This window comes from Rhipicephalus sanguineus, chromosome 1, assembly GCF_013339695.2.
Source record: "Rhipicephalus sanguineus isolate Rsan-2018 chromosome 1, BIME_Rsan_1.4, whole genome shotgun sequence".
Taxonomy (NCBI): domain Eukaryota; kingdom Metazoa; phylum Arthropoda; class Arachnida; order Ixodida; family Ixodidae; genus Rhipicephalus; species Rhipicephalus sanguineus.
In genome coordinates this window covers 245019576-245047141 of record NC_051176.1, presented here as the reverse complement: position 1 = coordinate 245047141, position 27566 = coordinate 245019576, and the positions used below count along the sequence as shown (strand labels likewise).

The window sequence follows — 27566 nt, the reverse complement described above, 5'->3', positions numbered from 1 at the left end:
AAAGTGACGAGAGCTGGGTTTTCAAGAAAGGAAACGCGAGCAAGCCAGATGACGATTATTGTTGTGTGGCAGAAATACTCCCCAAATACTCGATTTTGGCTTAGAGTGATATACGCGGGCCTCGAGCATTTTCGCCTCTATCGAAAATGCGGCCGCCGCGGCCGGGATTCGATCCCGCTACCTGCGGGTCAGCAGGGAATTAACGAAAGAAGAGGAATTCCCAATACTTTCCTTGGCTCTCTTGTCTGTTAGTTCTAGTTAATGATGTGTCTAACATTTATTATTATTATTATTATACAGAACTGAAAAAAAAAAAACACGGAAAGGACAGGGAGACGACGCGACAGCATCTCCGTGGGCGACGACGGCGTCGAGACCTATACGCATCGCTAACAAAAGTTTGCAATCATTGGGGCTTATCTTGTCCCCAAGCGTATAATTATTATCTATTTCGCATGTCTCTTTTAAGGGACACTAAAGGCAAATATTAAGTCAACGTTGATTGTTGGAATAGCGGTCCAGAAACCTCGTAGTGCTACTTTTGTGCCAAGGAAGTGCTTATTTTGAAATAAAATCACGTTTTGGTGGTCCGCATCGCGTTAGCGCAGTTCAAATTAAAACCCCTGAAATCAGGGGCTTTAGTTCAAATCACCTGCCTGAAAGCGGTCTTTCTCACGTCACTGTTGCCGTGCCCAACGTTGCCCGCCTTTACTGCGCGGCGGCGTGCACCATTCGGGCATCCGGCAACATCACATGCACGCGGCATTTTGTCGAACTTTCTGTCAGAGCGACTTTCATGAGCTTGCAAAACACACGCGGCAGTACGCGATACCGAAACTACCACTGAGACGCGACCGCGTGAGCGAAGTAGGGCGCCGGGCAAAGCGCGGTTCGGCGAAAACGGAACCTTTGAACCACGCGCGCCATTCCCCATGGCAACGCCAAAGAGGTTCTTTTTTCCATGAATCAAACAGAAACGAACAAGCAGCATTTTATTACGTCTCTCGTTGCACGGAAGGTTCTTTTTCTATGGCAGCTAGTTTGATTACTACTGATAAATTGTAGTCGGACTCTCTCACGTCATCGGGATCACTTCCAAAATGTCCCACTCGTGGCGCTCATCGTGTGATACATTTAGCTTAATTTCTCGGTAAGTAGGGCACTGCTGTTGATAATAGTGCCGTTTTAGACGTTGTCATACATTGAGCTTTCACTCTGACATAAATTATTTGCCTTTAGTGTCCCTTTAACGCTGTGTGCCCGGTGGGTCACAAACGGCATGCGTGTCATCAGCGTGACGTAGGATTTTGTCAGTAAAGCAGCGAGCGCAGAGTTTCAATGGAAACGCAAGCAAGGCAGATGTTTATTGTGCGGGGAGAAAGATACGCCTTCAAGTATTAGTCGTGTGTCTCGTGGCACCTTCGACTAATCGCACCGGTGCGTCCGGGCGCTACGATTATTGGACGAAAAGGCGGGCCAGGGCGTCCCGGTGCGATTTCTTGAAGATGCCATTGGTTTTACTTCCTTGAAAACTGCACTCACTGCCTTCCAGTAAAAAATAAGCAATGTCACTCCGATCACGTGCATGCCGTCCCATTACAGATGGTTGTTGCCCCAAAGCATCCTTATCTGATAATACGACTATCGGTGACTATCGATGGCGAGGGACACACTTCATAGACGAATATACAAAATCATGCTTAAACCGCCCCATAATATAGCTCACACTGCAATCCGCGTGATCTCAGCCTCGTCACGTGATGGCTTGCAGCGCCTCTTTCCATATATTCTGAACCTGCACGCATGTAGTCGACCGTGCCTCTTTCCATATATTCTGAATCTGCACGCATGTAGTCGACCTTTATCTGAAAGGCGCTTCCCTCTGTCGTCTAGGACGGGACACCGTCAGCGAGCCGGCGGAAATCGGGTGAAGCGTCCAGGGAACAACGCACGCCCGCTGGTAATGCACCCCTTGCCCCCGTCGAGCACCAAGGGAATCTGCCCGAAGTCCGAGCTGTCCTGAGCGAGATAATCAACCGTGTGGATTGCGAACCCAGTTCTGGAGCGGGAGCGGAGACTTCAGGCAACCACGAGGACGACATGGCGAACAGAACGTTCAGTCCTAGATCTCTGGCCGCCCATTTGAAGGGCATGGCCTGTTTGCCCGAGGAGGGCAGCGCGGACAGCACCTTCACCGTTGAAACGCCGCACACTAGCCTTGACGATGAAGAGGCGGAACAAGGACAGGCAATCACGCTGGACGCCCCTTCGAGCTCTTGCGATACGCGGTAAGTCGACTGACAAACGCAGCATTGCGGATACGGCATTTAGGGCGAACGTCTTTTATTAGCGTTGCAGCAACGTTTCATAGGACGCGGCAAACGTCGAGTAACTTTGCTTGCCGCTCCAACGAAGATTTCTAGTGGACTGTGTCGCAGCACTATGGATGCTGCAGTAAATTGAAGCACTGTCGTTTATTGCAGTAACGCCCTAAAGCGACAAATTTCGTAAACGACTTTGCTAAATGCAAGCAGTGCCGCATATTCGCGTTACGCCATATTGTCGTAGAGAAAGGAAAAACAAAAAGTTTGTTTCCTTTTCTCTATGCTACTGTCGTAGCGTTTCGTAATACGCGCTAAACATCGTGCTCGACTTTGCTTGCCCTCTGGCAACCTTTGTTGCCATACGGGACGTCACGTGACCTCATCATTGCTTGCGGTTGTGAGTTGCGTGTAGGGAAAGAAATTGTGCCGTATTTCAGCGCCTTGAAGAGGTGAGTATTTTTCGTTTTTCGACAATATGTGTTCACTAGTAGGGACTGCGTGGTCTTTATTTTTGTGTTGTAAACTAGTGCACCCAAACACAGTCGCTGTTTCGGTGCTCAGCTTCGCGGAAAGGCTCCCATTACAGTGGCTCATTGCGTTGGCGCTGTGACGAGTGCCTCGCTTATGCGGGAGGAGCCTCGCCTCTTTGGGAGGCGACACTGCGATTCATCGCTTATCATTCCTTGTGGTATTGGTTTTTGCAGGCCAGAGAAACAATCGTCAAACACTTCTTTTCTTGGCGACGACACAAACAAGAGCGAACTGGATTTGACTTACACCACGGCGAAGGGCTCTCCCTTGGGGGCCACTCATTACTTCAACATTAGCAGCAGCGACACTAGCAGTCCTGCGTCAGTCGAGGTGAGCAAACACGGGTTCTTACTAATCTTTTTCGTTTGCTGAAACCCCGAAGACGATCGATCAGCGATAGTGTGCGCGATTGCGATAACGCGACGGCCGGTGTTAACTGCACGGCACTTCTGCGATACGCGGTACCGCTTGACAGATTTTGCTGTCAAATGCTGGTTTCTTCGTAATGGCTTAACTAACAGCGCGAGCGCTTTGCTACTTTTCCTGAAAACAAATAAGAAAACAGCGTAGTGCCGGCTACTCTATTCAGTCGTGTGCGTTGTTGCTTTTGCTGGTTTAGTATGACTCGTAAGGCTGGTAGTGTGTGACGATCAAACGCATTGCTACCATTTACTTCTGCTAATATCGTCATTGTCATACAGATTGAGCCTGTCGTCACATGTCTACATGGTTGCACGTAAGTGCATGTTTCAGTGAACTTACCTCGGTTGCTGTCACACAAGATTTTTTTTTTTTTTTCGAGCTGTTTGGACAGTGTCTTTTTGCGACCAAATACGCTGTCGCGAAGTTTTGATTTCAGTTTGTTGATTCTGATTGTTTGCATTGTGTTCTTGAGACTGGATTAGCAGCTATGGTCAAAACTACTGAACATAGTGGAGAAAGCACTACTAATGTGGACACGCTGTACCACTGGGAAGCAGCTCTGTGCACAATTTCTTGTATAGGAGTGTTCAAAAGTCTGCTTTTGCAGAGCTGTTGTTACATAGCAAAAACATTGCCTCTGTGTTCTCAGTGTCCATTTAGCTCATTGTGATGTAGCATATTGCAGACACTGCTAGTATTAAATCTAACATATAAATTGAGTTTCCCATTGTGTGGTCTGTTCTGCTATAGTATTCATCCATTAATTTAATTATGGCGTTTAGTCTCCTGAAATCAGGTACATTGTGTTTGGAGGCACGGTGTGATATTGACCAGCTGGTGTTTAAAAAAAATATACACCTAAATATTGGAAGATTAGTGTATCTGCATTTTACTGTAAAAAAAAAAAAGGCAACTATTCGAGACATGCACTATGTCCTCATTCTCAACAGATGAGCACCATAGCCACTGAGCTACTATGGTGGGAGTTGTCCCTTTTCATTTGCATTCACTTAGTGTCATTAGTGTTACATGTTATGAGCTCCCAACAGCCGATTTTGGTGGTGATGCTGTCTGCTGCCACCCCGTTTCCTGTCGCAACTTTTGCGCGCAATGATTAAAAAAAAGTCGAACCCAGGCATTCTGTATGGCAAGCAAATGTTCTATCTACCACAGAGCTACTCCAGTGCTTGAAACTTTTGGGGGAAAAGAAACCCTGTACTAACGTTGTGTATAGAGAGGAATCACGTTAACAGGTCTAATATTGCCATATGAAGTGTGTAACGAGTGGGTGGTTTACAGCCTTCCACCCATTACAAAAGGCTCAGCCATAATTCATCATCAGCCACAGCAACAACAAAGTGTGCGGCTGCGTAAGTGCCCATATTGCCTTAGAGACACGTATGAATGCTTTGCTACTTTGCAAAATGTGATTTATTGCATAGTGCTTACCTCGCAACTGTACTTGCAGCTGGCGCCCTATGAGAGTTTACAATGGGATCTATGAAAGCTGCTCCTCCAGCTTACACTGTGACTGTGCTGTGCATTCCGCACACGCTTGGTGTTTTTGTTAAGTGGGTGAAACATCAGTGCATTTGATGAGAGAATACACTAAAGTTGATAACATTCTTTTGCATGACATAGTCAAATTAATGCTTGATGTTCATACCGCTGTGGATCACTGAATAGCTGAGGGTTATACCGTATAGCTTGCTGTGATCATCCCTGAAGGGCTGCTACCGACATAATTCTTGTATAAGTGTAGCTCAGTTGCACAGACCATTTTAAAGGAGTACTGACACGAATTTTTAAAATTTTTGGATTGTTGCCCTAAATAAAAATACTGGTGTTGAGAAAGCTAAAAAGAGTATTGTGGTGCCTGAAAATGCATCGTATATATTTTAATTGCCGCTACCTTAAAAAGACACTTTCGGTTTCAATATCGAGGGGGCGGCTTCTCAGTGACGTTTCATATCAGTATGACGTCACAGGGATACAGAAACTCGCGACGTACTAGTGGCAAATCCGTCATCTGCTCGTGGTGCACATAAACAACGATGAGTGAACTGTCGTCCAGTGACCCTGACAGTCATTTCTGTGATTTAGGCTGCATGCAGGACGCAGAACTTGCAAACTTGGGGGAACTGTCTTGATTCGTCGGGATAATGTCCATTCCAGTGGGGCTGGCTTGCAGATGCTCAGCGACGAGAACTTCAAAGTCAAATTTTACGTGTTCTCCGACACCGGCGTGTGGACAGCGTTGACACTGCATACCAAGGAAACGAAAAATGTCCCTTTTGCGATGTCTCAAAATCATGTCAGTACTCCCTTAAGTTCACTGTGGGCTCATTACATAACATGAAGGCAAATTCATTTGACTTTGGTCAATCTCTAGCGATATGAAGCAATACAGACGCCGATAGGTGTCCAGCTTGAGAAGCGCAACAAACCGTTGCCAGCATAAACGTTTTATAAAGATGGTATCCAGTAGCGTTAATAAGGTTGAAATGGCTTGCTAGGCAAGTTTTTTTTCTGTAAGGAAAGAACCTTATTGAGCCAATGCTGAGAGAATAAGTCGTAGAGACACCAATGTTATGGCTACAGATGGTGGGCTTGATACCCGGCAGCGATGTGCATAAATGCCTGTGTGCTTCGATTTAGGGGTGCATTTCAGAACCCCCGGCGATAAAAATTCACTGCAGTGCCCCTTGTATAAACCTGTTTATTCTTGGGTTTGCATCTGTGATGCATAATTTTCTGCACAAGGATGCATGACCTGCATGCAAGATGTCCAAACCCATTGATAGTTCCATTGACTTGTTCAAAGCATGAATTGGAACAAGAGACTTATTTTCAAGAAGCTCCCAAGAACCCTTGGAGGGAGCACTAATCTCCCAGATCACCTTTACTGTCTTAGAATGCTTAACTGTCGCTCTATGCAGTCCCCTAATTCTCTTTGCAGCACTCTTCGTGAATTTTGTATGTCCTTTGGTCACCTCTTTAGGCTTGGTGCACGGTCTTCCATTGTCTTTGCACTATGAAAAATTGATATTGCTTAATGTTGTTTCAAACCTTTGGTAGTTTTTGATGGAGAGAATGAAAATTTGGGCCTAATGTAGGCTATCGGCTGGCTCGGTTGATAGCCTACATCAGACTTGTAATACTAACCTCAAAAGGTATAGCGCATTGAAGATGGGACGAAGCGAACACACATACTCAACGCTGTGTTGCGTGTCTTTCGTTTTGTCCCGTCTTCCATGCGCTATATCTTTGGATGCTATGAATCGCTAACAAGCCCACCGTGCAACCATTGTAATACTAAGGCCGGCTTTGTTGCGTTCCAGTTTGCATCATGGTGGCTTAGCCGATCCCCGTCATGGCATTGACGGGTGGCCAGGTGTAATAGCTTGCTCTCAAGAAGCACACACTTGTGTGCAATGTGTGGTCTCTTGAAGCGTCTGAATGGAAAAAAAGTCTTTATAAACTTCCCATAAAAATTGCTATAGTGAGGTTTGTATGCAATCTCTGTTGTCTGTCTATGTGTGAATAAGGCTACCAAGATACTATATACTTGCTTTTGTTTTTCACTGTGGCATTGTGACCATGTGGAAAAATGGGCTACATTTAAAACTTGTTGAACCTAATCGCCACTGGAAGCATCCATGCGCAGCCACCACCGCTCTTGGTACTTGTGTGGGGGCTTCTGTAATACTTTTAGCAGCTTATTAAAAATCACTGGTCATTCTCTCTGGATTACATTTATTGACATATTTAGGATAACCTATGGAACTGGGCATTATTTTCATATTCATGAATATACATGACTACATTTTCAGTTCCCAGTGTTAGTGTTAAATATACGAGGTGTTACAAAAGCTTCCCAGCCATGAGCTCTTTGGTTTGCTTGAACATGATCTACAACGAAACTGAGAATTGGGGATCTTTAACAAGCACGAAAGAAATGCAGATAAGGAAGTGGTAAACCGAAGCACTGCACACAATGAACACAGTGTTTCTATATGTCATTTTTCTACTTGTCTGCTTTTCTCTTGCACTGTTTTTATCAAAGGTGCACATGGATTGATTTGGGTTATGGTTAAAAAAAGAAACTGCAGGTCATGATGCAGTGGGGACTGTTGTTTTTGACCTCTAACATGCACTGAGTACATGAATGTTCTATGCATTTCATTGAACTTGAAGTACAGCTACCATGGCTAAGATTGAAGCTTTAACTTTGTGTTTAGCAGCACGATGATGCAGCCACTAAGCTGCTGCAGTAGGTTTGGTTGCAAGCAGCAACTTAACTAGCACTGTAACATGTTAAGAGTTCATGTCACGCAAGCTTTTTGAAATAAGAGTTTTAAAGGGACACTAAAGAGAAACAATGAATTGGTTTAGATTGATAAAGTGGGCTCGGAGAACTCTTCTGTAGTTTATTTCACCACAATAGGTTTATTATTAGAGGAGAAAACCAAGTTCAAAGTTTCATTTTTAAATTTCGCGCCGAACTTTGTAATTCGTGACGTAAAAGACTTCAAAGAGCATTTAACGTATTTTGGCACCACTGGCTCGACGAAATTTCCACAAACTCGTTACGTCAAGTCTCTGGCCCCCTCAAATGACAACGTACTTCGATTTAACCGATTAGGAACTACGTAGGCCCAAGCAGACGCAGTCAAAAATATGCGACGTCACTGCAAATGGTGTGGGAATTCCAAGGTGGCGTCGCCACCTGTATTTTCTTTTTGAGCGTTTTCTTCGCTTATTAAGCGTCTTCGCGCAGAAAGCATGGTGTTTTTGGTATCGTGGAAGACTACTTTACTAATGCGAGAAAAATCGTTTTGCTGTTTAGTGTCCCTTTAAGGGACTTGATGTGCCAGGATTTGTAGGCCGTAATAATGGGTATTCTCATCCTTGATTATAGTTACTGTAGTTTTTTTTTGTGCGCAACTGATATTGCACAACAAAAAAATTGGCTGGTTTGACTTCATTGAGGTTGGTTATTGCACCCCCCCCCCCCATTTTTTCCCCTCCTGTTGTTCTTAGTTGTTCATTCAATAAAGACAAAATTGTATTGTATATGGCATATGATTAGCAGAAATTGAAAAATGAGCTAGTAAATGTTGCCTGGGAATAATACATCATTTTCCTTCATTTAGCAGCATAGGGAAATGGGATGTCGGGCAAAAATGGGAAGTCTGGCTTCAACTTGAAGCTTGGTCACCACAGAGGCTGTTGAAGCAGTGTTTGAGGTCAGGCTACATACACATACCTTCTGGTAATCATTTAATAGTTCTGATCACCATTGAGAGTGGCACGAGACTTGTTTGGCCACCACACGACAGGAGTGATTGGGAGTTGTTAAAGCCATCATCTTCCTTCAGTGTAATTAGGACCTCTAAACTGTTCTTTTTCACATTTGCCAATGTTCAGGTTGGCCGTGCAACTGCTTAATGACGAGATGAAGAATCCTTGAACAGAGGGTGTCACTGGACCCATCTCTTCAGGCCGTCATCTTCTTAACTTCTGCTTAATGACGAGTCGTTTTTGCTGTCGAGTTCATATACTGGCTAACGGTAATTGAATAAAGAGATGTGTTGTGCGAAATAATGGTCACAGATTATGTAAACTTATTACAGAAAGCTCTTACAAAAGGGATCTGTGGAAAGGCCTGCTGTTGCTGTGACAGTTGAGGAAAGCTGGGAGTAGTGCCAAGTGGTTCCAACAAATGACTCTAACTCTAAACGCAGTTGAACCGTTTGAGGCATATTTTTGTCGCACAATAAGAAAGTCATTCGGCTTGCTTGTTTGATTTCTGCCCCGCCGCGGTGGTCTAGTGGTTATGGCGCTCGGCTGCTGACCTGAAGGTCGCGGGATCGAATCCCGGCTGCGGTGGCTGCATTTTCGATGGAGGCGAAAATGTTTGAGGCCCGTGTACTTAGATTTAGGTGCACGTTAAAGAACCCCAGGTGGTCGAAATTTCCGTAGCCCTCCACTTCGGCGTCTCTCATAATCATATCGTGGTTTTGGGACGTTGAACCCCAGTTATTTTTTTATTTCTTGGAAAAGTCTGTGCTCTTTGCTTTCTGAAGAATGCTATGTCCACTGATAGCATGCACCATTCATGACCAGAGTTTACCGGGTCCATTGATTGAAACTAAAAAAAAAGGCATACTAGATGGATGACTATCATTGTTCTTGTGTTAGTAATTAAAGCTGTCCTTGCCAAAATGTTTAAGCTTTAATAACAGTTGTGGCACTGTAAAAGATGCCGGAAAAGGGCAAGAAGGGTTTTGCCTGTCCTTGTTGCCCTCATCTGTAGTCTTTTGCTGTGCCTTATTGCTAGTAATTAACTGTGCAACTAATATACCAGTGATATGTTTCAGCTGTTTATCCTTTGTTTGTTAGGTATGAACTCTTTGCTTAGCACACGTAAGGCATAAATGGCAGCATTGAGTATGTTGTAAACTTTTAGTGTTGTCTAAAACAATTTGTTTCATGTTGCCCTGGGGTGATATTGTTGTCCTGAGCTTGCTGCATTAAATTAGTGGATGGGATGTCCCATTGCTCTAAAAAATATTGCTTTTATACTGTTCTACCTTAGCAATTGTTTAGCAGTAGCTATTTCTTATTTTCTCAATTGCTATTTGCTGTTCATGCTGGCCTGTGGATGCTTGGTGAGTGTTTTTGGCTATATTGTGACATTTTGTGTGTTCATTTTTAGCACCTCCTTTCTAGCATTTTTGCAGGCCTCATGTTCGGATGTTTTTGAGCAGTGTTGTCATTAACACAACAGACTGACATACTCTAAGAAATGCATTTTATGTGCCTGTTGCCTATTTGTGTATCTAATTAGTATGTTGTCGCAACAATTTTTGAAAATGATGTGCAATGTCTGTCATAAAGTGCACTGTCTCGTGCACTTTTCTTTTTTGGCAGAGCTTTTTTGGTTCTTGTAAGAGCCAAGATATTGTAGTGTTTGACAGTGGGCTAGACTCATGTCGGTTACAAGATGTGTTGTTGATAAATCTTGCCACAGCTGTTCACATTAACATCATCTGGTATTGAAAAGGCGTGAAAGACAACGTGGCACTCGTTGGCCATGTTTTCAGAGATGAGCTAGCACTAAATAAACATTTCACAAGCTGTGCTGTCGCAGCTTGTGCGGGTCTTTTAATCTTCTGATCCCTTCGAATGGTGCACTTAGATATTTCATACTACATAGAACCTGATTCTTGATGTTCACTATCGAAATTCGGGATTAATGAACTGTTTAAAATTTCCATCAGCTAAGTGCAGATTGACATGCCACACTGGTTTGCTGTGGCTGCTTTGCCGAGGCTGAGCACCACAGCCCTGAAGCATTTGCTCAGTTGCTATCGGTAAACTCGAAACGAGTATAGTTGACAGCGGCAGTGAAAGGGTTTATAGACACCCTGAATTAATGGTCTAATAGGTACTAGTGTGGGTATGGCAGGGGGACTGTGCACTGTGGTACATCTATACACTACTAATAGAATGCTAAAAGTGCTCGTGCTGTAAGGACAAATGTTTAAAGGGGTGGTGCCACCAAATTTGTGGCTTGCGCATTCTTTGCTGTAAGCATTTCCTATAGCTCCAGGAAGCATGATGCACGCACCAAGATTAATGTATTCTCGCTAAATAACTTAATATCGCCTTTTGATTTGGACAACTTTCGGTTTCGGTTTCTGGGCGCCGAGGTTGGGCAGTGACGTAGAAGTGTAGGAGGCGTGGTCACGTGACCACACAAGGCTGTGACGCACATAGCCAGGAAGCGATCGAAACTCGGGGAGTGATGTAGCAACCGATGCTTTGCCGGTACTACAGTGAACTAGAATGTATTCTAGTTCATTACAGTCGGTACGTACGTTGCGGAAGTGGCGGAGGTCCGGAGGTCACTCACGTTACTACAGCAGATTTGGTGTGATGTCACTACAACTTTCGTTGCCCATCCTACAGATCTACGTCACTGTTGGCGCGCTAGCGATGGGTTTCGATCGGGAGAATGAGCATTTAGGTACACTTTGGAAGTGAATTAAAATATATTCTAAACGTTTGCAGTGTCCGACCCTTCGTGTGGAATGTCCTTGCATACAGAGGAAACCCACAACAGGCTTGTTATAGCCTCGAAATTTGATGGCACCACCCCTTTAAGCACATTGGGTGCAGTGTTTCTCTCTACTTAACCAGTGCCCATTCAAAGGGCATCGTAGCATTTCTGTGATCAAGCTTACAAAAAGCTCCTTTAATAAGAACAAACTTTTTCCTTTTTTTTTAAATTTCGACAACTGTATTTAAAAAAATGCATATGATTGGAGGTGAAATTTTGCATAAGGACATAGGCGCAAACTGCGATTAATGGGCCCCTTGTGGCTTCTGTCCAAAGCACGTTAATGGGATCCTGAGCCACCCTTCGGGCTTGGTGAAAAAAACATTCCGTGAACAGCAAACACTGCAATGAACAGCTCAGCCAAATTTCATAGCCGTACGCGGCCCGTTAAGTTCACAAACGTAGCACAAAATTGCCATTCTGACGCTCCCTCTTTTGTGTCAAATGCATTGTATCTTACAAAAGACTATAGTAAACTTCAACCTCGTATGGAAGCTCGTCCTCACTTCCTTCAAAGCCACCAGTGTTGGCTGTTTTTTGTCATTTAGCAGATTGCTGCTGTTGGCCGATAGCGAGCATAAATAAAAAAGTGTTGCTATGGTGTGGAGACTCCGTGCACTCGGATTTGCTAAAATAATTCAGTAGCAACACTAGTGCGCACCGGGAATGAGTGAATGTATTTCATGACACACGCTCAAGTTCATGACTTGCACTGACGTTGCTTCTCTCCCCTGCCTCGTTCTCTCTAGCTTCCAGTGCGCACATCAGCACAAAAGGAGAGAAAGAGCTCTTAAAGCGTGCAACGAATCCCTGTACCTCAACTTGTTCTTGATGGATTCAAAAAAATTTGTGGCAACTGATTCATGAAGCAGTAAAACTGGTGCTGAGGTAATTCGATGTTTACTGGGAAAAGTGTTTGAGGACTTCTTTAAAGTGCCATATGACATGGCCAAAACACCATTGCTGTGGAACTCCTTAATAGAATTTCATGTTTATGGAATTCAAAGGAGTTTATTGGTGCCCATGTTTCAGTCGTTTTACTTTCCAGACATTTTCTATGCACTGTTTCTGAGGGGCATAAAGAGTCGGTGCAATCCACGTTTGTACTGGTAGCACAGTGTTCAATAGAACTTGGGAATGTTCAAGTTTTACATTGTGGTGCTTTCTTCCCTGGCTATTCCACCTTAAGACTTTTGTGGAAACATATTGAGGTGCTGGAATCATAACAGAAATGTGTAATGAATTTTGCAATTTGAAATTTCACACTTGTACTTTCATGCTTCAGCTTTATTGGGAAAAGGGTCTTGCCACTGATACATTGCATTTCTTTTCCCTGTAGCAACATGAAGTGGATGCCGCAGCAGCTCCTACCTTAAATGAAAGCCATCATCAGCCGGACAGTCTTGAAGCTGTGCCAGAAAATACTCTGGAGTTGCCAAGCGTGCTCTCGGAACACGGCAGCAGGGATGTGACTTGCATTGCGGTCGGGGACTCTCTGTTGCTTCCAGAAAGTGACAATGCTTCAACGAATGCATCTGGATTGCTAAGCCCTGGTGTAATAAATGAGCCTTTAGAACCATTTGAGTTGTACGACCAAAACGTGAACTTCCTCGAGCCTTCAGACTCACGGAAGCTGCCTGACGTGCCAGTATTACAGGACACCAACGTCCTCCTGCGCATTGACAATTCCTCTGCTCCAAGTGCTCTAGCTGGAAGTGAGGAACATCAAAAAACTTCTGACAGTAAAGCCACTGGTGCCGATTGTCGGGATGAAGTGTTGACCTTCGGCATCACTGACTCCAACGACAACGTGGTGACCACACCAGGGGATGCAAGCACTGCTGGAACTGGCGTGATACCAAAGTCCCTTGGCACAGCTGCTGTTGGATCTGGTGACCAAGTTGGTGCCCACGTTCAGGTAAGTTTTAGGTGCTTATGATGTTCTGAAAGTAGCAGTGGCACTTATTGTACGTAGTACCACTGCTTTTTTTAAATGTGAAGCATTTCTTAGTGAACCAAAACCACTTTGAGCGTATATCTCTAGGCGCCTACGACTTTGTGCTCTCGGGGCCATTTCGTTAACTTGATATATACCAGAATAAGTATTGTTTCATTTGAGTGTATGAGGAACATAAATGACAGGTCATAACATGAAAATTATGACGTGCATGTATTGTACGTCATGATTTAGACGGCACGGTCTTGGTGCTCTCACAGCCCTCTAATGAACTTGACATACCAAAATTCGTATGACATGACATTAGTGTATGACTAATATAAATAGCAGGCCATGACGTGACGATCATGCAGTGATTCCACTCCTGCGCCAAAGTGCGCCAAATTGGATTTGCTGCGCCATCCTGATAATATCGACGAAAATTGCGCCAGAGTCTCGGTTTGGGGGCGTCAATCACCGACAGTCGCACCACCGGCGCGTCAAAACATGTGCAGCTTTGTCTTGGGGCCGTCAAAGTTACAACCACGGACCAAGAATTGTTCCACTGAATAAACAGCGCTCGCGCGTTTGTCCCGAGTAAGCCACGATGCCATGCAAGGTGCCGACGCAGCTTATTTTGTGCAAGTCGTCTCGACTGCAAAACGTGCTCTCCGCAGAGGTTCGTGATGTCTAGAACAATCGGTAGCGAGAAAGTGTGGCGGCGATTCATCGGTGGACATCGTCTGTTCTAGAAACGCTGCTGGTAGCTCGTTTCAAGCGTCGCATGGTACGTAATTAAAGCAATGTTCAATAATTACACGCGTGCCGCTGAAATGTCTGTTCTATTGCTGGACATTGCGGAGTGAAATCTGGGAACGCTAGGAATAGATATATGGAACAATATCGAATTTTCCGTGCTTCGCGTCCATGGACGAGCACGTGAGCGAGGGGAACGCATTGACACTTTTCCTCAAATATACTTTGTCCATGGATCTTCCTCTACAATAGCTTTTTCGTAATTCCTTCCACCAGCACACCCGGGTTTGTAATCGCTCTTGTGGGAAGTACCCTCGAGAAGGCCCTGCCCGGTCGAGCTCATGAGTGCAAGGGTCCTAAATGGAATTCTTTTTTTAAAAGTCATCTCGTTAATAAAAGCATCCCTCCTGGTTGGAGCTAACAGCCGAATTCGGTTTTAATATGCGCAACTGTCGGTAGCGGGCCCGCCGCTGACGGCCCTAGCTTCGGAAGGCCCATTGTGAAGCTGCTATGCCATGTTGCACGTCCGCCCCTCGCCTTCCAGGGTCAATAGCTGATGGTTAAAAAAAAAGTTAGTTTCGCTTAAGGGCGAAGCAATGAATGCGATACCAACAAATTGTATTGTTATACGAAGTGAGGCTAGCAGCTAACTCTTTTGGATCCGATCTCACGTAACTCAACAAAACGATGGTTCAAGGGCATATGGCCGCTCCAGGGACCAAATCGCTTTTCGTGTTGCCAGTTTTCTAAACGCGAAATAAGCGTTCACAGCACAGTAAGTTTACGAGCAGTCTCCTGATGCCTCGAGATAGTGCGCGCGTCAGCGACTGCGCCCTTTGAGCGACGCACCCACCCCCCTCACCTCCCCTGGCCTCCCTTCATGCTCCTTACGAAAGACTGGCGGGGTGTTCCCTCTCTGATTAGAAATTGATGACAGGCCTAGCACGCGGGGGGATATCACATGCGCCTTGCGCGCAATGGAGGCGGCCGGCTCGTTTCATCTCCACCTCAGCCGCGTTCGTCGCCATCGCTCGCAAGCTTTTACTCATGGGTAGAACATACGTTGCGCGGGGCGATGTTGTCAATTTTGACTTTATACGGAAAGTGACGGCGACGCCAACGGCCACGGCAAAAAACCGTCGAGTGTGTCCATATGATTGCTGTCACAATAAAAAAAACCAAAAAAACCTGAGGAGCCGTTTCACTCTGCGATGTGCATGTCCAGCGAAGCTGTTCAGCGCACGGCCCAGAGGTGACATGGTGGAGCCTATTTTGGTATGTAAGGCCAGGCTGTTAACGGCTAGGCTTTTTACGTTCGATACGCAAGATTATAATGCGAAAGCCTTAGGTGCCTCATCAAACGCGAAAATTAACCGGCGGCATCGGCGGCGTCAACACGTGCGATGCCAAAAATCATTACGTGATGGCGTCATCATGACGTCACAGATCGCCAAAACTTGTGGCGCCATCATCACGTCGTACACCGTGACGTCACGTGATGACGTCATCACATGACATAGTCGCTTTGCACTGCCTCCGATATCGGTGCGCTGATCATGGAGGTACTGCAAAACCAGTTGAGGTGCAGAAAGCTTGCAATGCCCCCGATCCTGGAAGCGGTGCATAACCACGTTAGATGTAGAAACCTTTCGAAGGGGTCGAGGGAGGATCAATGCATCGAGTAAGAAAAAAAGGGAAGATGGCTTTCACCTTCGAGTCGCTGAAATAATCGCTGAAAAAGCTATTCCAGAACACTTAACTACATGGCGCCCTTATTTGATGACTTTCTCCATGAGATTTGCAATGAATCGAAATATTTCTAGCTCTTCATAATAGCCCCATAATAATTATTCAGGTGCTTGAATGTAAATGCAACTTGCTTCTGCAACGCACTCCACGATGTGAAATTAGCTGCACCAGAGTGCTCCCAGATGCAAAATTACTTGCTCCAAAGTGCTCCAAGATCGAAATTTTTGCTGCTCCAAATTGCTCCAAAATGAAAATTTTCCTGCTCCAAAAATTGCTCCAAATCGGAAGCCCTCGGTAACATCACTGAATCGTGTCATGTACAGTACTCTCGACTTAACACGTGACATTGCCTTTTATATATATAATGTCTGCTCTGTGCAATTTCTCGTGATAACCGTGTCATGTTGCTGCCAATCTGGCCGCTAAAGGTAATGTTGCCTCTGATGTAGATGTTCCAGTCAAAATTGCACGAATATGACATGAACACACACAGATGCTGAAAACTAAGTATGTTTGTTACTTAGCCCTAAATATTCACGTTTCAATCCGTGAGTACTCTACAGTGCTCACAGATTGAACCGTGACATCAAAACATTTACTATGATTGGTATATGCAGTTGTTCGAGATAATCGCATCATGTCTCTGCATATCTGGCCACTAGAAGTAATACTGGCTCGGACATAAGTGTTGCAGTCGAAATTACGCTGATATGACATGAACTGAAGATCGTGGCAAGTATGCACATTGCATAGCACTAAATTGTTGCATTTCAATCCGTCAGCACTATACATCATGATTTACAAGACACTGTTTCGGTACTCTCTGCCATTTCATTAACATGATATACACCAAAATTGGCGTGCCATGACGTGTATTAGGGACATAAGTGACAGGTCATAACGTAAAACTCGTGTCGTGCATTTCATGTACATAACAATTCACACAACACGATCTTCGTGCTCGTGCGGCCATTTTATTAACTTGATATATATACCAAAATTGGAATGGAATGAGTATGGCAAACATGTCATGTATGGTATAAACCAGGATATACGTTTCATTAGCATGGCATATACCGGAATATACATGCATGCATGCGTGACAGACACAATAGCGAACAACATGTCACGACATGAATGCCTTGATTTGTCTCAAAGCCATAGAGTGCGGTGTAAGCAGCTCCTCACTGACCGCTTCGCAATACATCAATTCCCACAGTGCATGGTATCTGCCGGTTTTTAGCTTAACAAGTGTCCCATATTAGTTCATGTAGCTGCAATCTGAAAACTGGCCAAGATGTAGGCCATTGCTTTTTGCATACCACAGTGTTGAAACTCTAGGGAAAACAAGGGATTAAAGAGGGCCCTTAAACTGTGTCCCACGAAAACTTTAATTCATGTCTTTATACTTGTTATACCAGCAGCAATAAGAGTGAGTGTTGTGCACTGTTTTGAGAACAAATTATCTTTCCACTGCCAAGCAAACTAGGGACAACAGTGTGGTCATTTGCTGTAATTTAGTGGACCCAGTGCTCTTCCTCCCCTCTTCACCATGCAGTGGTCATAGGATTTACAAGAGAGAGGAACTGGAGATTGGAGCCCCTCCTCCAGCTCCCATCTCCATGCGTCTTTTGCGTGACGGAGATGGCCGGCTTGTTTCATCTCTGCCTGAGCCGCATTTGTCTGCAGGGTTTTGTGCTTTCGCTCGCACATAGAGCATACTACGCGCGGGGTAGTGTTATCGCCAGGTCTACTGTTACCCACAATAGTTCTGGTGAGCGCCACTGTGTTGATGCAGTTGGTGGTGATTTAGGTGCTTCGAAAAAGTGTTGGGCCTTTTTAACAGCCAGTCAAAAAGCCAACAAGGTGAATGGTGGCCATGCAGCCTTTGAGTGTAGAATAGAGCCCCTGGATATTTTATTTCGTACTCGTTTTTTTTACTTGTCTCTTCGGGCTTTTTGTGTGTGTACATCAGGTGTGCATGCAGGGTGTCAGTGCCATGTCCTGCATGTGTGCCTCTGGACTTGAGATTTGATTTTTTTTTAATTGGATCGATTATGACTGCTTTGTCTTAAATGTCCACCTTCCATTTTGCTTCAGCACTCTTTAGACAAGGATAAAACGGAGGGAACATTACCCGTGGATTCTGAGGCGGGCCCCGAGGTTGCTCAGTTTTCTGAAGAGGAGTTCAAGGCAGCTGCTGACTACTTCAAGGAAGATTTGGAATTCCTTCAAAAAGTGGGCAGCAGCCAGCGGCTGGGCAGAACCAGCCTAGGGCGCTGCTCGCTTTACCTTTTTGATCCTCTTGCACGTAGGCGTAGCGAGGGTAAGTTCGTTGGTTTGCTCTGATGCATACTATTTCAATGAGTTACGTATGTTATAGACCATGCCCTAGGTACATCATTTTGCAGTGTCCATAGCTCTAGCTTATTTATAAAACTGATAACAAGTGGCTAGAAGATCAGTTACAAACAGCTGCAACACTTGTCTCCAACGTTTTCCTAATGCGTTTGAGGCACTGTTCAAAGGAGGAGCTAGATGCTGAGCACTTGTGCAGGTGTCAGTGCATCCATTCTTGGCAACATAAGCTGATTAAATCATTGTAATGAAGCCAAACAGAAAGCACACCATAGCTCCGATTGCATCTATCGTAATTACACTATAGCACCTTGTTCACTCTGACGGCTTTATTTCTCACGCAAAGATTGCAAGTGAGCTTTCTTTAGAATGCATTTTTTTTTTTGTGAATAAACCTTTCGGTAAGGATTGAAAGCGTGAAGAAAGTTAAATATTCATGAGCAAGTATGGTAGTCTTTGCGTAGTCCTTGAAACAAATGCTCCATTAAGTAATAGTGAATTATATTAACTGTCCAACCTTGTTTGCAATGTGCACTAAGTGTTCCCACCAGTGTTTTAGGCAGCTGAGTGCATGCATATTATTTCATTCCCTGTGCTTAATTTATACTCTGCAAAACATAGCTAGTGCACTTGCACTAGGATTGGTCCCTCATAGTGTAAGAAAAAGTCCAAGGTGTGTGTACACACCTGTGCCTGGCACTTCATTTGCCTACCAAAGCTCGGGCATCTGTAGCATTAATGTACTAACTGGTGTCTCATAACAAGTTGCACTGCCAGTACCAGTAGAATAAAAGGGGCCCTGGAACATTTTTTTATGAAAGGTTGAGAATATGTCTGATAAAGTCATCTCTTAACGAATAGTTTTGGACAACTCTGAATTAAGTGAACTGTTGAGGGCTGCTGCTGCCGCCTGGCACTTTCTGGCCTTCTCCACCCTTTTGCCATTGCTGCTACTATATGCTTAAGTTGAGCAGTGCCCACCGTGCACCGTCCATCGTTCTCCTGTGCTTTTGTATGTGCGTGAACTCAATATTGTGCGGCATGACCCGCCGTCATGCCACCCATCTAGAAGGAAGCTTTATGCACAGTGTTTCTGCTACTCGGTGCTGTCACAGTAGATGTTTGCCACATTGACTCTGGTTAATTGGATATTTCAATTAATTTGGTTTCAAGTAAGGGTCTCGCCAGTGCCCCATACATTTATTTGGGACTGAGCTTTCGTTACTTCTGTCCTGAAATTAGCTTGCACCGGATGATTTAAACTTCACCAGTCATCTTCCACTTGCCCTACCCTAAGGGTGACTGCTGTGATGGCTCAGACAGCAACAGCATCAGACTTTGTGATGCTTAGATGATGCTTAGTACAGTGAATGCGTAAAACATGTAGACCCTCATTGAAACCTTCTGTTTTCAGCCTCGTCTAGGAAATTTCGCATACTAAAACAGTAGGTTATAGTTCATACACTATTTTGTGTGAATGAAAATTTTTGTGTGCACCATCCAATTGTTCTTTCATTTCCTAAACACCGCAGTGGTAACAGAGCTGGCACCTCTTGGCAGCAATGTTTTGGAGAGGTAGAAGACTGCCACAGAACAGCTTTCTGGACGGAACTTTCACCGAAGTTCTCAGAGTAGTGTAAGGAGTGAATTCGGTTGAGTGCTGATATGAAAACGTTTTTTTGTAGTTGCTGAAATATCTTAAATTGAAAAATATTGTGGATGGTATCTCGTGTTAACAAATACAAGAGGTGGCATTTGTTGAATATAATGTAGTTTGCTTTCTTCGTTCTAGAGCTCAGATTGTCTGTTTTTGCTCAGTTTGCTAAGTGCTCTAACTAAACCACGCTTTTAATACTGCCCTAATGGTTTCCATTTACGCTGTGACCCACTATTCTTTACTAAAATGTCTTTCCACATACTTGCAGCAAATGAAGATCTGAAGGCTAAATACAAAGGTTCACCGTAAGTCTGTATTCAGTGCTTTATATGGCATGAACGTAATTCTAATTACTGGTTGCATAACCTTCTCTGTCAGTGGTATTGCACGTTTTTGTATTGGTGCTTGTACTTCTTTGTCTTTGCAGCTTGTCATTTCTAAACCTTGCCTATTGCTTTTTCATTTAGTAGGCAGAAGCCTACCACTCTTTGATGCAGCTTATCAGTAGTTGCAAGATTAGTACGGCCATGCTGTTTTAAGTGAGCTGTGCTGTCGTTTGTTTCCATGATTATGAAACTTAATTTTTCTCTAGCATTATTTTGCTAAACACTTCACGGCACTTGATGTAATTTGGAAATTGCATCCTCCCAGAAGTATAGTACTGAAATATTTTTTTATAAACACCTTGTAAAAGGTTCAGCATTACCAGTGCAAAGTTTGCCTTTATCCTCCGTTTTCACTGTATTCCTTCTTGAGGGAATGGAGCGATCGATGCCCTACCTAAAGGGGTGCAACAGCTGTGCCAATTTGATACAATTCCTTATTTTTGTGTCAAGCTGAGTCAAAACCGTGAAATTTGTTGAAATTGCGCCATGCTGCGCCAAAATGCCTGACCAGCCTCAAAATATTCTGTTGCGCGAATTTCAGCGAGGTTGTTGCCCCAAAGCATCCTTATCTGATAATACGACTATCGGTGACTATCGATGACGAGGGACATGGCGAGGGAAATGGAGGCCGCTTTGGTCATCTGCAGTTTGGGCATGATCATCCAGTCCAGATGCACAGATCTAACCTCACCCCTCCACTAAAGAAAACAAAGAAGGATAGCGGTTCTAAAAATTTCCTGGGGCTTGTTCTATTGCGTGCAGAATGATTTTTAAGCCACTTTTGCCACAGTACACCGGTGTCGTGTGGAAAAGCGTACAGAGATTTAGAAGGGGCTTTAGAGTTAGCTGTCAGGGACACAGCACACTTTGTTCCTTGATTACTCGTTCGTGCAATTACGAGTACTAGCATGTAATTACGAGTACTAGTATGATCGCTGACGTCTAAAAAATTATTGGCAATCATTTGGAGCTGTGTATGGAGTTTCTGCAGCCCTGAGAAACAATGAACAATAATGTACGCCAGTTTTCTTTTTTCACCACCTCCACTTTCTCCTGCTTTACGAATCTCCCGAATTTTGAGGTTGCCAGGTTCGCAGGTCCACATTACCATTTGCAGGGCCTGTCGAATTATTTGACAGGCCCTGCAAATGCTAATGTGGACTTCGTCATTGTTTGCACTGTGGGGTGGTTCAACACACCGCTTTTATTGGAATAGCAGTGTTCCCGTGCACTGCTGTGCACTAGTTAGCTAATGTTGAATAGTTTGTACGTATTTTTTTCTTCTCTAACCTTTGTTATACTGCTCTAAATTTGGGATTTCGTTCTCCAAAAATTGCTCCAAATCCTATTTCGGCTGTTGCACCCCTGTGTGTACAGCATTACTTTTGGTTACTGTGGGGTGGGCGTGGCTGAGCATGAGCAGACAAGTCTCTCTCTGAAGTACTTAGTTAACTGCATCAATCAATATAGAGTTAAACCTGGATGTAACAAAATCGACAAATTCACGAAAAAAAATTCGTTACAAACAGGTTTTCGTTATATGCAGTTTCAGCATGAAAATTCTGAAATAAAATGCACAAATTAAATAAAAGGGGAAGTGAAGGCGAGCTCCCCCAAAACATTTATTTAGTGGCCAAAAACTGTGTTATGTTGCAATACTGAACGTTCATTGGACATCAATACAATGCTGCCCTATCATCGTCTAGCCGTGGCCTCCGAGATTGGCTCCAGCAATGCGTCGGTGCGTTGCCGGAGCTAATCGTGGAGCCCACAGTCTAGCGAACCTGTGGCACGATGCAAGACGGCAAAGGACGTGATGAGTTGACGTCCAAAGATCCGTAGTTGTCACCGTGGGGTCGGACAGTTTCCACCAGCGTCTAGTCTAACATCTCCTCGGTAGTGACAGCACAGCTGTCGCAAAGCTGCCCATGTCAGGGGCAGCTCCATGCACGCGCACACGGCGTCAAAAACTAAGAGCGAAAGACACTGATACCACGGAATATTCGGAAAAGCGCTCTCCATATGCGGTGCGAACTCGGAAGTGTAACAACGCAAAGCATTTTTTTTTTTTGTGGCGTCACCTGGTGTCATGTTAACGAAGTGCAGTTCAGATACTTCTGCAACAACCGAAGAGTGACGCTGCCAACGTAATAGCAAAGCCGGCGCGGTTAGCGTGGTGGCACTCACGAGCAGCTGGATGAGGTTTGAAGGGAAGGGGGGAAAGCACGCGGGTGCATGCGCCTACGGCGGCAAGAACACCAGCTCCAGGGGCGCAGACCTGCCGGGGCTTCGAGCGCGCCATGCCAGACGCTTCCGCTTCCTGCTTCGTCGTCGGTGGGGCAACCGCAGAGGATGCGTGCGGCTCCTGCTCGTGTCAAAATGGCTGAATTCGGGGTAAAATCCCTAGGTTGTCGGCGGCGAAAATTCGTTATATCAAGGGTGTCTCCTACTTCGTTACAAAGAGGTCGCAAATACATGTGCTTCTATGGAGTAACAGCGGGGAATAGAAAAACTTCGTAATATCGAGGAATTTGTTGTATGGAGGTTCGTTACAGGCAGGTTTAACTGTACACAGTAACAAGTAGGAATTAGTGCACTGGGTCCAGTGAGCATGCCTGGTTCCTGTCAACGATCTGCCAGTGGCAGCTGTGCTGTATGGGGCCCTGACCAATGTCATGTGAACTCTGCGCACCATGCATCACTGCAAAAATCACAGCTCTGTCTTTTATCTTCTGAATGCATTTTCTTGTCAAGCCAGTAGGTGGCTCAGGTGCTTTTAATGGGACGAACCCCCGAAATGGTTTGAGCTGGTACAGAAATTGCTGAACCACATTTAAGTTTGCAAACGTGCGCGAGCGCTTGCTCGGCTATGCATGAGCAGACTGCACAAGGGGACGCTGAGCAATTTCGAATTAAACAAAATTCGAAATAATGAAAGTGAGCAAAAATGGGTGGATTTCGGGGGTGGGGCCATGAAAAATATTTATTGCCCAAAAAAGTCTGTAATGACCATCTGCTGCTCTTCTGTGACCGAGCAAGGGCCCCCCTTCAAATCTTGTCGAATTCTTTCACCACAGGGGGGGGCGCTTGCTCGGGATTTTACGGTAGTTGCCTGTTCATATTGCTTTATCTTTCTGTTTCATACTTATTCAACAACTATAAAAGATGTGTGCTTATAGCTATTAATTTTCAAGCACTATTTTTAAATATTCAGGCACATTGAGCCACTCTATTGGGCACTATATGGGCACTATATGGGCTCGAGTGGTTCATCCTGCTTCGGGCTAGATACACTCGGCCGTGCATTTTCCTACAGTGTGCATGACACTCTGGAGTATGCCCTCGCGTTCATATGGTCTTGCTATGTGGTGCGGAATGGTTTCCTTTGGCACCAGCTGGACTGACCAATAGTAGCCATGTCTGTTTTCTGTTTTGTGCATCTTAATCTCTGTCAATAGCTAACGCGCATGACTTCTGGTTTTGAACTGCCACTCCTCGTGAGGCGCACCAGTGCTGTGAGTGCTTGCAAGTGTACATGTGGTTTGGGCTTAATTAAACTTTCTAGCTTGAGTTAATGCTCTATTTAGAACCCATGCAGAGCCTACCATGGTGGTTTATCGGCTACATCAGTGCATTACCAAGCACGAGGGCGTTTTCTTAAAGGGCTCCTAAACCACTTCTGATAATTTTTTAACCTTTCAAGTAAACGCGTGCATAGAGTTCAGAATGCCGTCACAATCAAAAATACCAAACGCGGCAGTGCCACAAGCCGTGGGCGTCCCACAAATTCCAAGAAATAATCCCTTCTCCTCTCCGTGCCTTTCGGCATTCCTCATCCCCTCAACGGTTTGCCGTGATGTCAACATGTCGTCTGCTCGTCATCTGCAACACCCGGTTGTCGCTTGTTGCTCTGCCTCCTCGCATGGCGAGGAAGAGTCGGCCAGGAGGAGAGACGAGCCGACGAACGGAGCATAGCAAAGAAAAGAGGAAACGAGCAAGGGAGTCTTGTATCATCAAACGCGTGTAACTCCGCTATTACAGCACCGCTTCGGAAGATTCTCACTGCTACGTGTTCCTTGTAGACTTGTGCACAACTGCAACACAACTAAATTTCGACCTATGGGTGATTTAGGGGCCCTTTAATGCTTAGACATGGGGGCCATATTTTGATGTGAGCAGAGTTTGAAAATGCCTGTGTATTTCAGGTGGTCAGAATTTATCCATGATCCTCTACTGCAGTGTGCCTCATATAATGGTTTTGGCATGTAAAACCCTGGAACGTAATTTGGAATGCTGTGTAGTTTTTTTATTTAGTGATGAACCGACACACACCAGGGGATAGAACATTGTACATGACATTAGTTTGGTGTAGTTTGTTCTGTAACCAAGCCTTCTTGCATGGCGATTGTACATCTCGTTCTTGCAGCATAGCAAAAAAAAAAAAAAACCTTGGGTGTTAACTTTAGTGTCCATTAGTGTCCTTTAGTGCCCAAGGCAGAGGAAGGGCCGTAGATTTATTTTTTAACGGTAGCAGAGGACTCCACTGTGTTTTTTTAACTCTCAGGTTTTCCATTTTTCAAAGTTGTTTGAAAATAAGACAATTCCTGCATTGGTTATAATGCATGGCAGAGCCTTGTTACATGCCACAGGTGGGAAGTATTGCAGTACTTCACACTGCTGGTAAAAGGGTGAAATGACCTGTAGAGGCTTCATTAAAAAAAAGTGAATTTTCATCCTGCTTCCGCTATAGTAAACATTTTCCTTTTAAAAAGGAAAAGCGATCTGCTTTTGTAAAATATCATTCCCAAGATATCTCTAGTTTGATTGTATGAGAAGATAAATTGTTAGATAATACTACAAATGAGCTATTGCTGTAGTGCTGTATTGTTTCTGTGTTGTTTTTATGGACTGGTCAGTGTTCCTACATTTTGTCTGATCTGTATGAAAAATGTTATATTCCAGTGCACCCTCGGCTGCCAACAAGAGTGACCTGTTGATCAACCTGAATACATCTTGCGACAGTGTAAGTGGCATTTATATATAGTATATCAAATTCCACTGCTGTGGCAAACGAGATTTGCTTTGGCATTCTAGTAAAATCCACCTCCACTCTAAGAAAAAAAGAGTGTGTGACTCGTTTCGGGTAGTCATGATTTGCCACATATGACTCTTTAAAGAGGCACGTCAACTCTGTTTGGGGGTCACGTGACTCTCAGAAGAGAGTATAATGACCCCCAAGGAGAGTTGACTTGCCTCCTTCAAGAAAGTCATATATGTGGCAAGTCAGGACTTCCCGGAAGGAGTTACACATACTCTTTTTTTTTTTTTTTTTTCCTTAGTGTAGATTGCACCAAATGCGTGCCAAAATGAGTTTCTGGGATTTAGTCATGCCTACCACAGTCGTGACAAAATGTGCACAGTCTTGCGAGCTCTCTGCCATGCTGGTCTCTGCCACACAGCCTGACCAACTTGTTTTCGTTAATCATCCCCTTGCTGCCGTAAATATGGACTGTGCGTGTGCCAGCCCCACCATGTGCAGCCGAGCGCTAAGGCGGCCTACATGCTCTTATAGGAAGTCTGTGGTATGTGGAAAGGCAGATCAAGCTGGGATGGCTGGTTGCATTCTCTGTTTTAGAGGCACATTAAAGTGTGAGGCAAATCAATGCTTTTGCTTATGTCGGCACTGTTAATCATGCTAGCAATTCCATCACTGCAGTAAGTTTGTGGTTATAAAAAGAGATCTGTCTGCAGAAGGTGACACCATGCTTGTTAGTTTAAATTGGTGAGTGCTTGTTGCAATACTAGTATGTACAGCTGGTAAAACTATTAACCTTATGTGCTGCTTAGAACGACCAAAAGTTGAGCTAGTCAGTAAGGATTCATCATAAAAGAAGGTAAGGCATGCAGACGTACACAAGAGACAAGAAGACAACACAAACGCCAACTATCGACCATCGGTGGATAGTTGGCATTTGTGGTGCTTTGTTCTGTGTGTCAGTGTTTGCACGCCTTATCTTTTACTTGATGCGGTTGTCTTGATTCAGCTTTTTGGATGTAACAGCAGTTTTGTTTCCCTTCCTCATGCAAGGCACATGTTATCTTCCGTGCCTACAAAACGAACATTAGGCAATTCAATTTTTTCGAGTCTGGCATGAGCAGCTGTTTTTATGCATGTTGTCTCATCAGTGCTGACTTGTGGAGGACATTAAAGATTGAATGTGGCGAAGTACTTGTGACTCATGCAAATGCCAATCGTGCTTAAAAATGGCGAGGCTCCGAGACCCATCAAAACTGAAACAATTTTGGAACGTTGTGGAAGTTTTACACATGAACAAGTATGCCTTATACAGCAGCATAGTACATAATATTAACCATTCAAGGGTCACATTTACTTCACTAGTGACCTCACGGAATCTATTATTCTTATTGCTGAGTTAAGATCTTCAGGGTTAGATATTTTAAAAAAAAGGTACCCCAGCTCTTTTAAAAGTGACCATAAAGTAAAGAAGTATTTTTCATGGGTGTAGGTACATCGCTTATTCATGAATAAAAGTTAATGATAAAGAAGCTTAAACATATCAGTAGTAAAGTATCCTCATTGGAATAAATTTGTCTTAAGGGGGGACATGGGTCCTGAAATTTTTTGTTTTAATTTTTTATCAATTGAGATTAAATTTCCTGAGTTTGTGTAATTTGCACGCAGATTTCAAATATGCAATTATTTTTTTAGTATTATATAGCATTTCATATGCCTTTTGGGAGCCCCAGTTTGCCTAAACTGAGAGTTACAAAGTAATTAAGCACATCAGAATGACCTGGAATGAGTACAAAATGCAAGAAAACACGAATAGATGTTCTAAACCCATTTGAGCAAAAGTTATGGGACATTGAACATTCCAAATGAGTCTGCGCCATGCTGGGATTTCAGCCATAAATGTTCAACATACCACTACTTTTGTGGGCTTAGAACATCCGTTCTTCTTCTGTTGCATTCCGTACTCATTCCAGGTCATTCTGATGTTTAACTACTTTGCAGCTCTCTGTTGAGGCAAACTATGGCTCCCAAAATGGCACCTGGAATTTAAAAACTGCACATTGCACTAGGAAAAAAATTGCATATTTGAAATCAGCACACAAATATACATAAACTCGGTGAGTTTCATTTTAATTGGTAAAGAATTTTTTAAAAGTGTTAAGGTGCATGTTTAAGGTGTTAAAGTGTGTAAAAAAACGTGCACACCAGATACCGTTGCCTTTGTACCAGCCAGAACTGTTGTGCCACACATGCTGACAATCAATGAATCTGAAATTTGGCATT

The 27566-nt window shown here is 44.2% G+C and overlaps 1 protein-coding gene across 3 annotated transcripts in view; it reads left to right on the top strand.

Annotated features, from left to right (window-relative positions):
* LOC119375706 (uncharacterized) overlaps positions 1 to 27566 on the top strand; it is a 91052-nt gene that overhangs the window by 11962 nt on the left and 51524 nt on the right. For all 3 annotated transcript variants that reach the window (XM_049410850.1, XM_037645900.2, XM_037645901.2), the window contains 6 exons: positions 1894 to 2288; positions 3029 to 3185; positions 12746 to 13324; positions 17948 to 18173; positions 20131 to 20167; positions 25211 to 25271. In XM_049410850.1, coding sequence (XP_049266807.1) covers positions 1894 to 2288; positions 3029 to 3185; positions 12746 to 13324; positions 17948 to 18173; positions 20131 to 20167; positions 25211 to 25271 — 1455 coding nt within the window. The remainder of the gene's footprint in view (positions 1 to 1893; positions 2289 to 3028; positions 3186 to 12745; positions 13325 to 17947; positions 18174 to 20130; positions 20168 to 25210; positions 25272 to 27566) is intronic.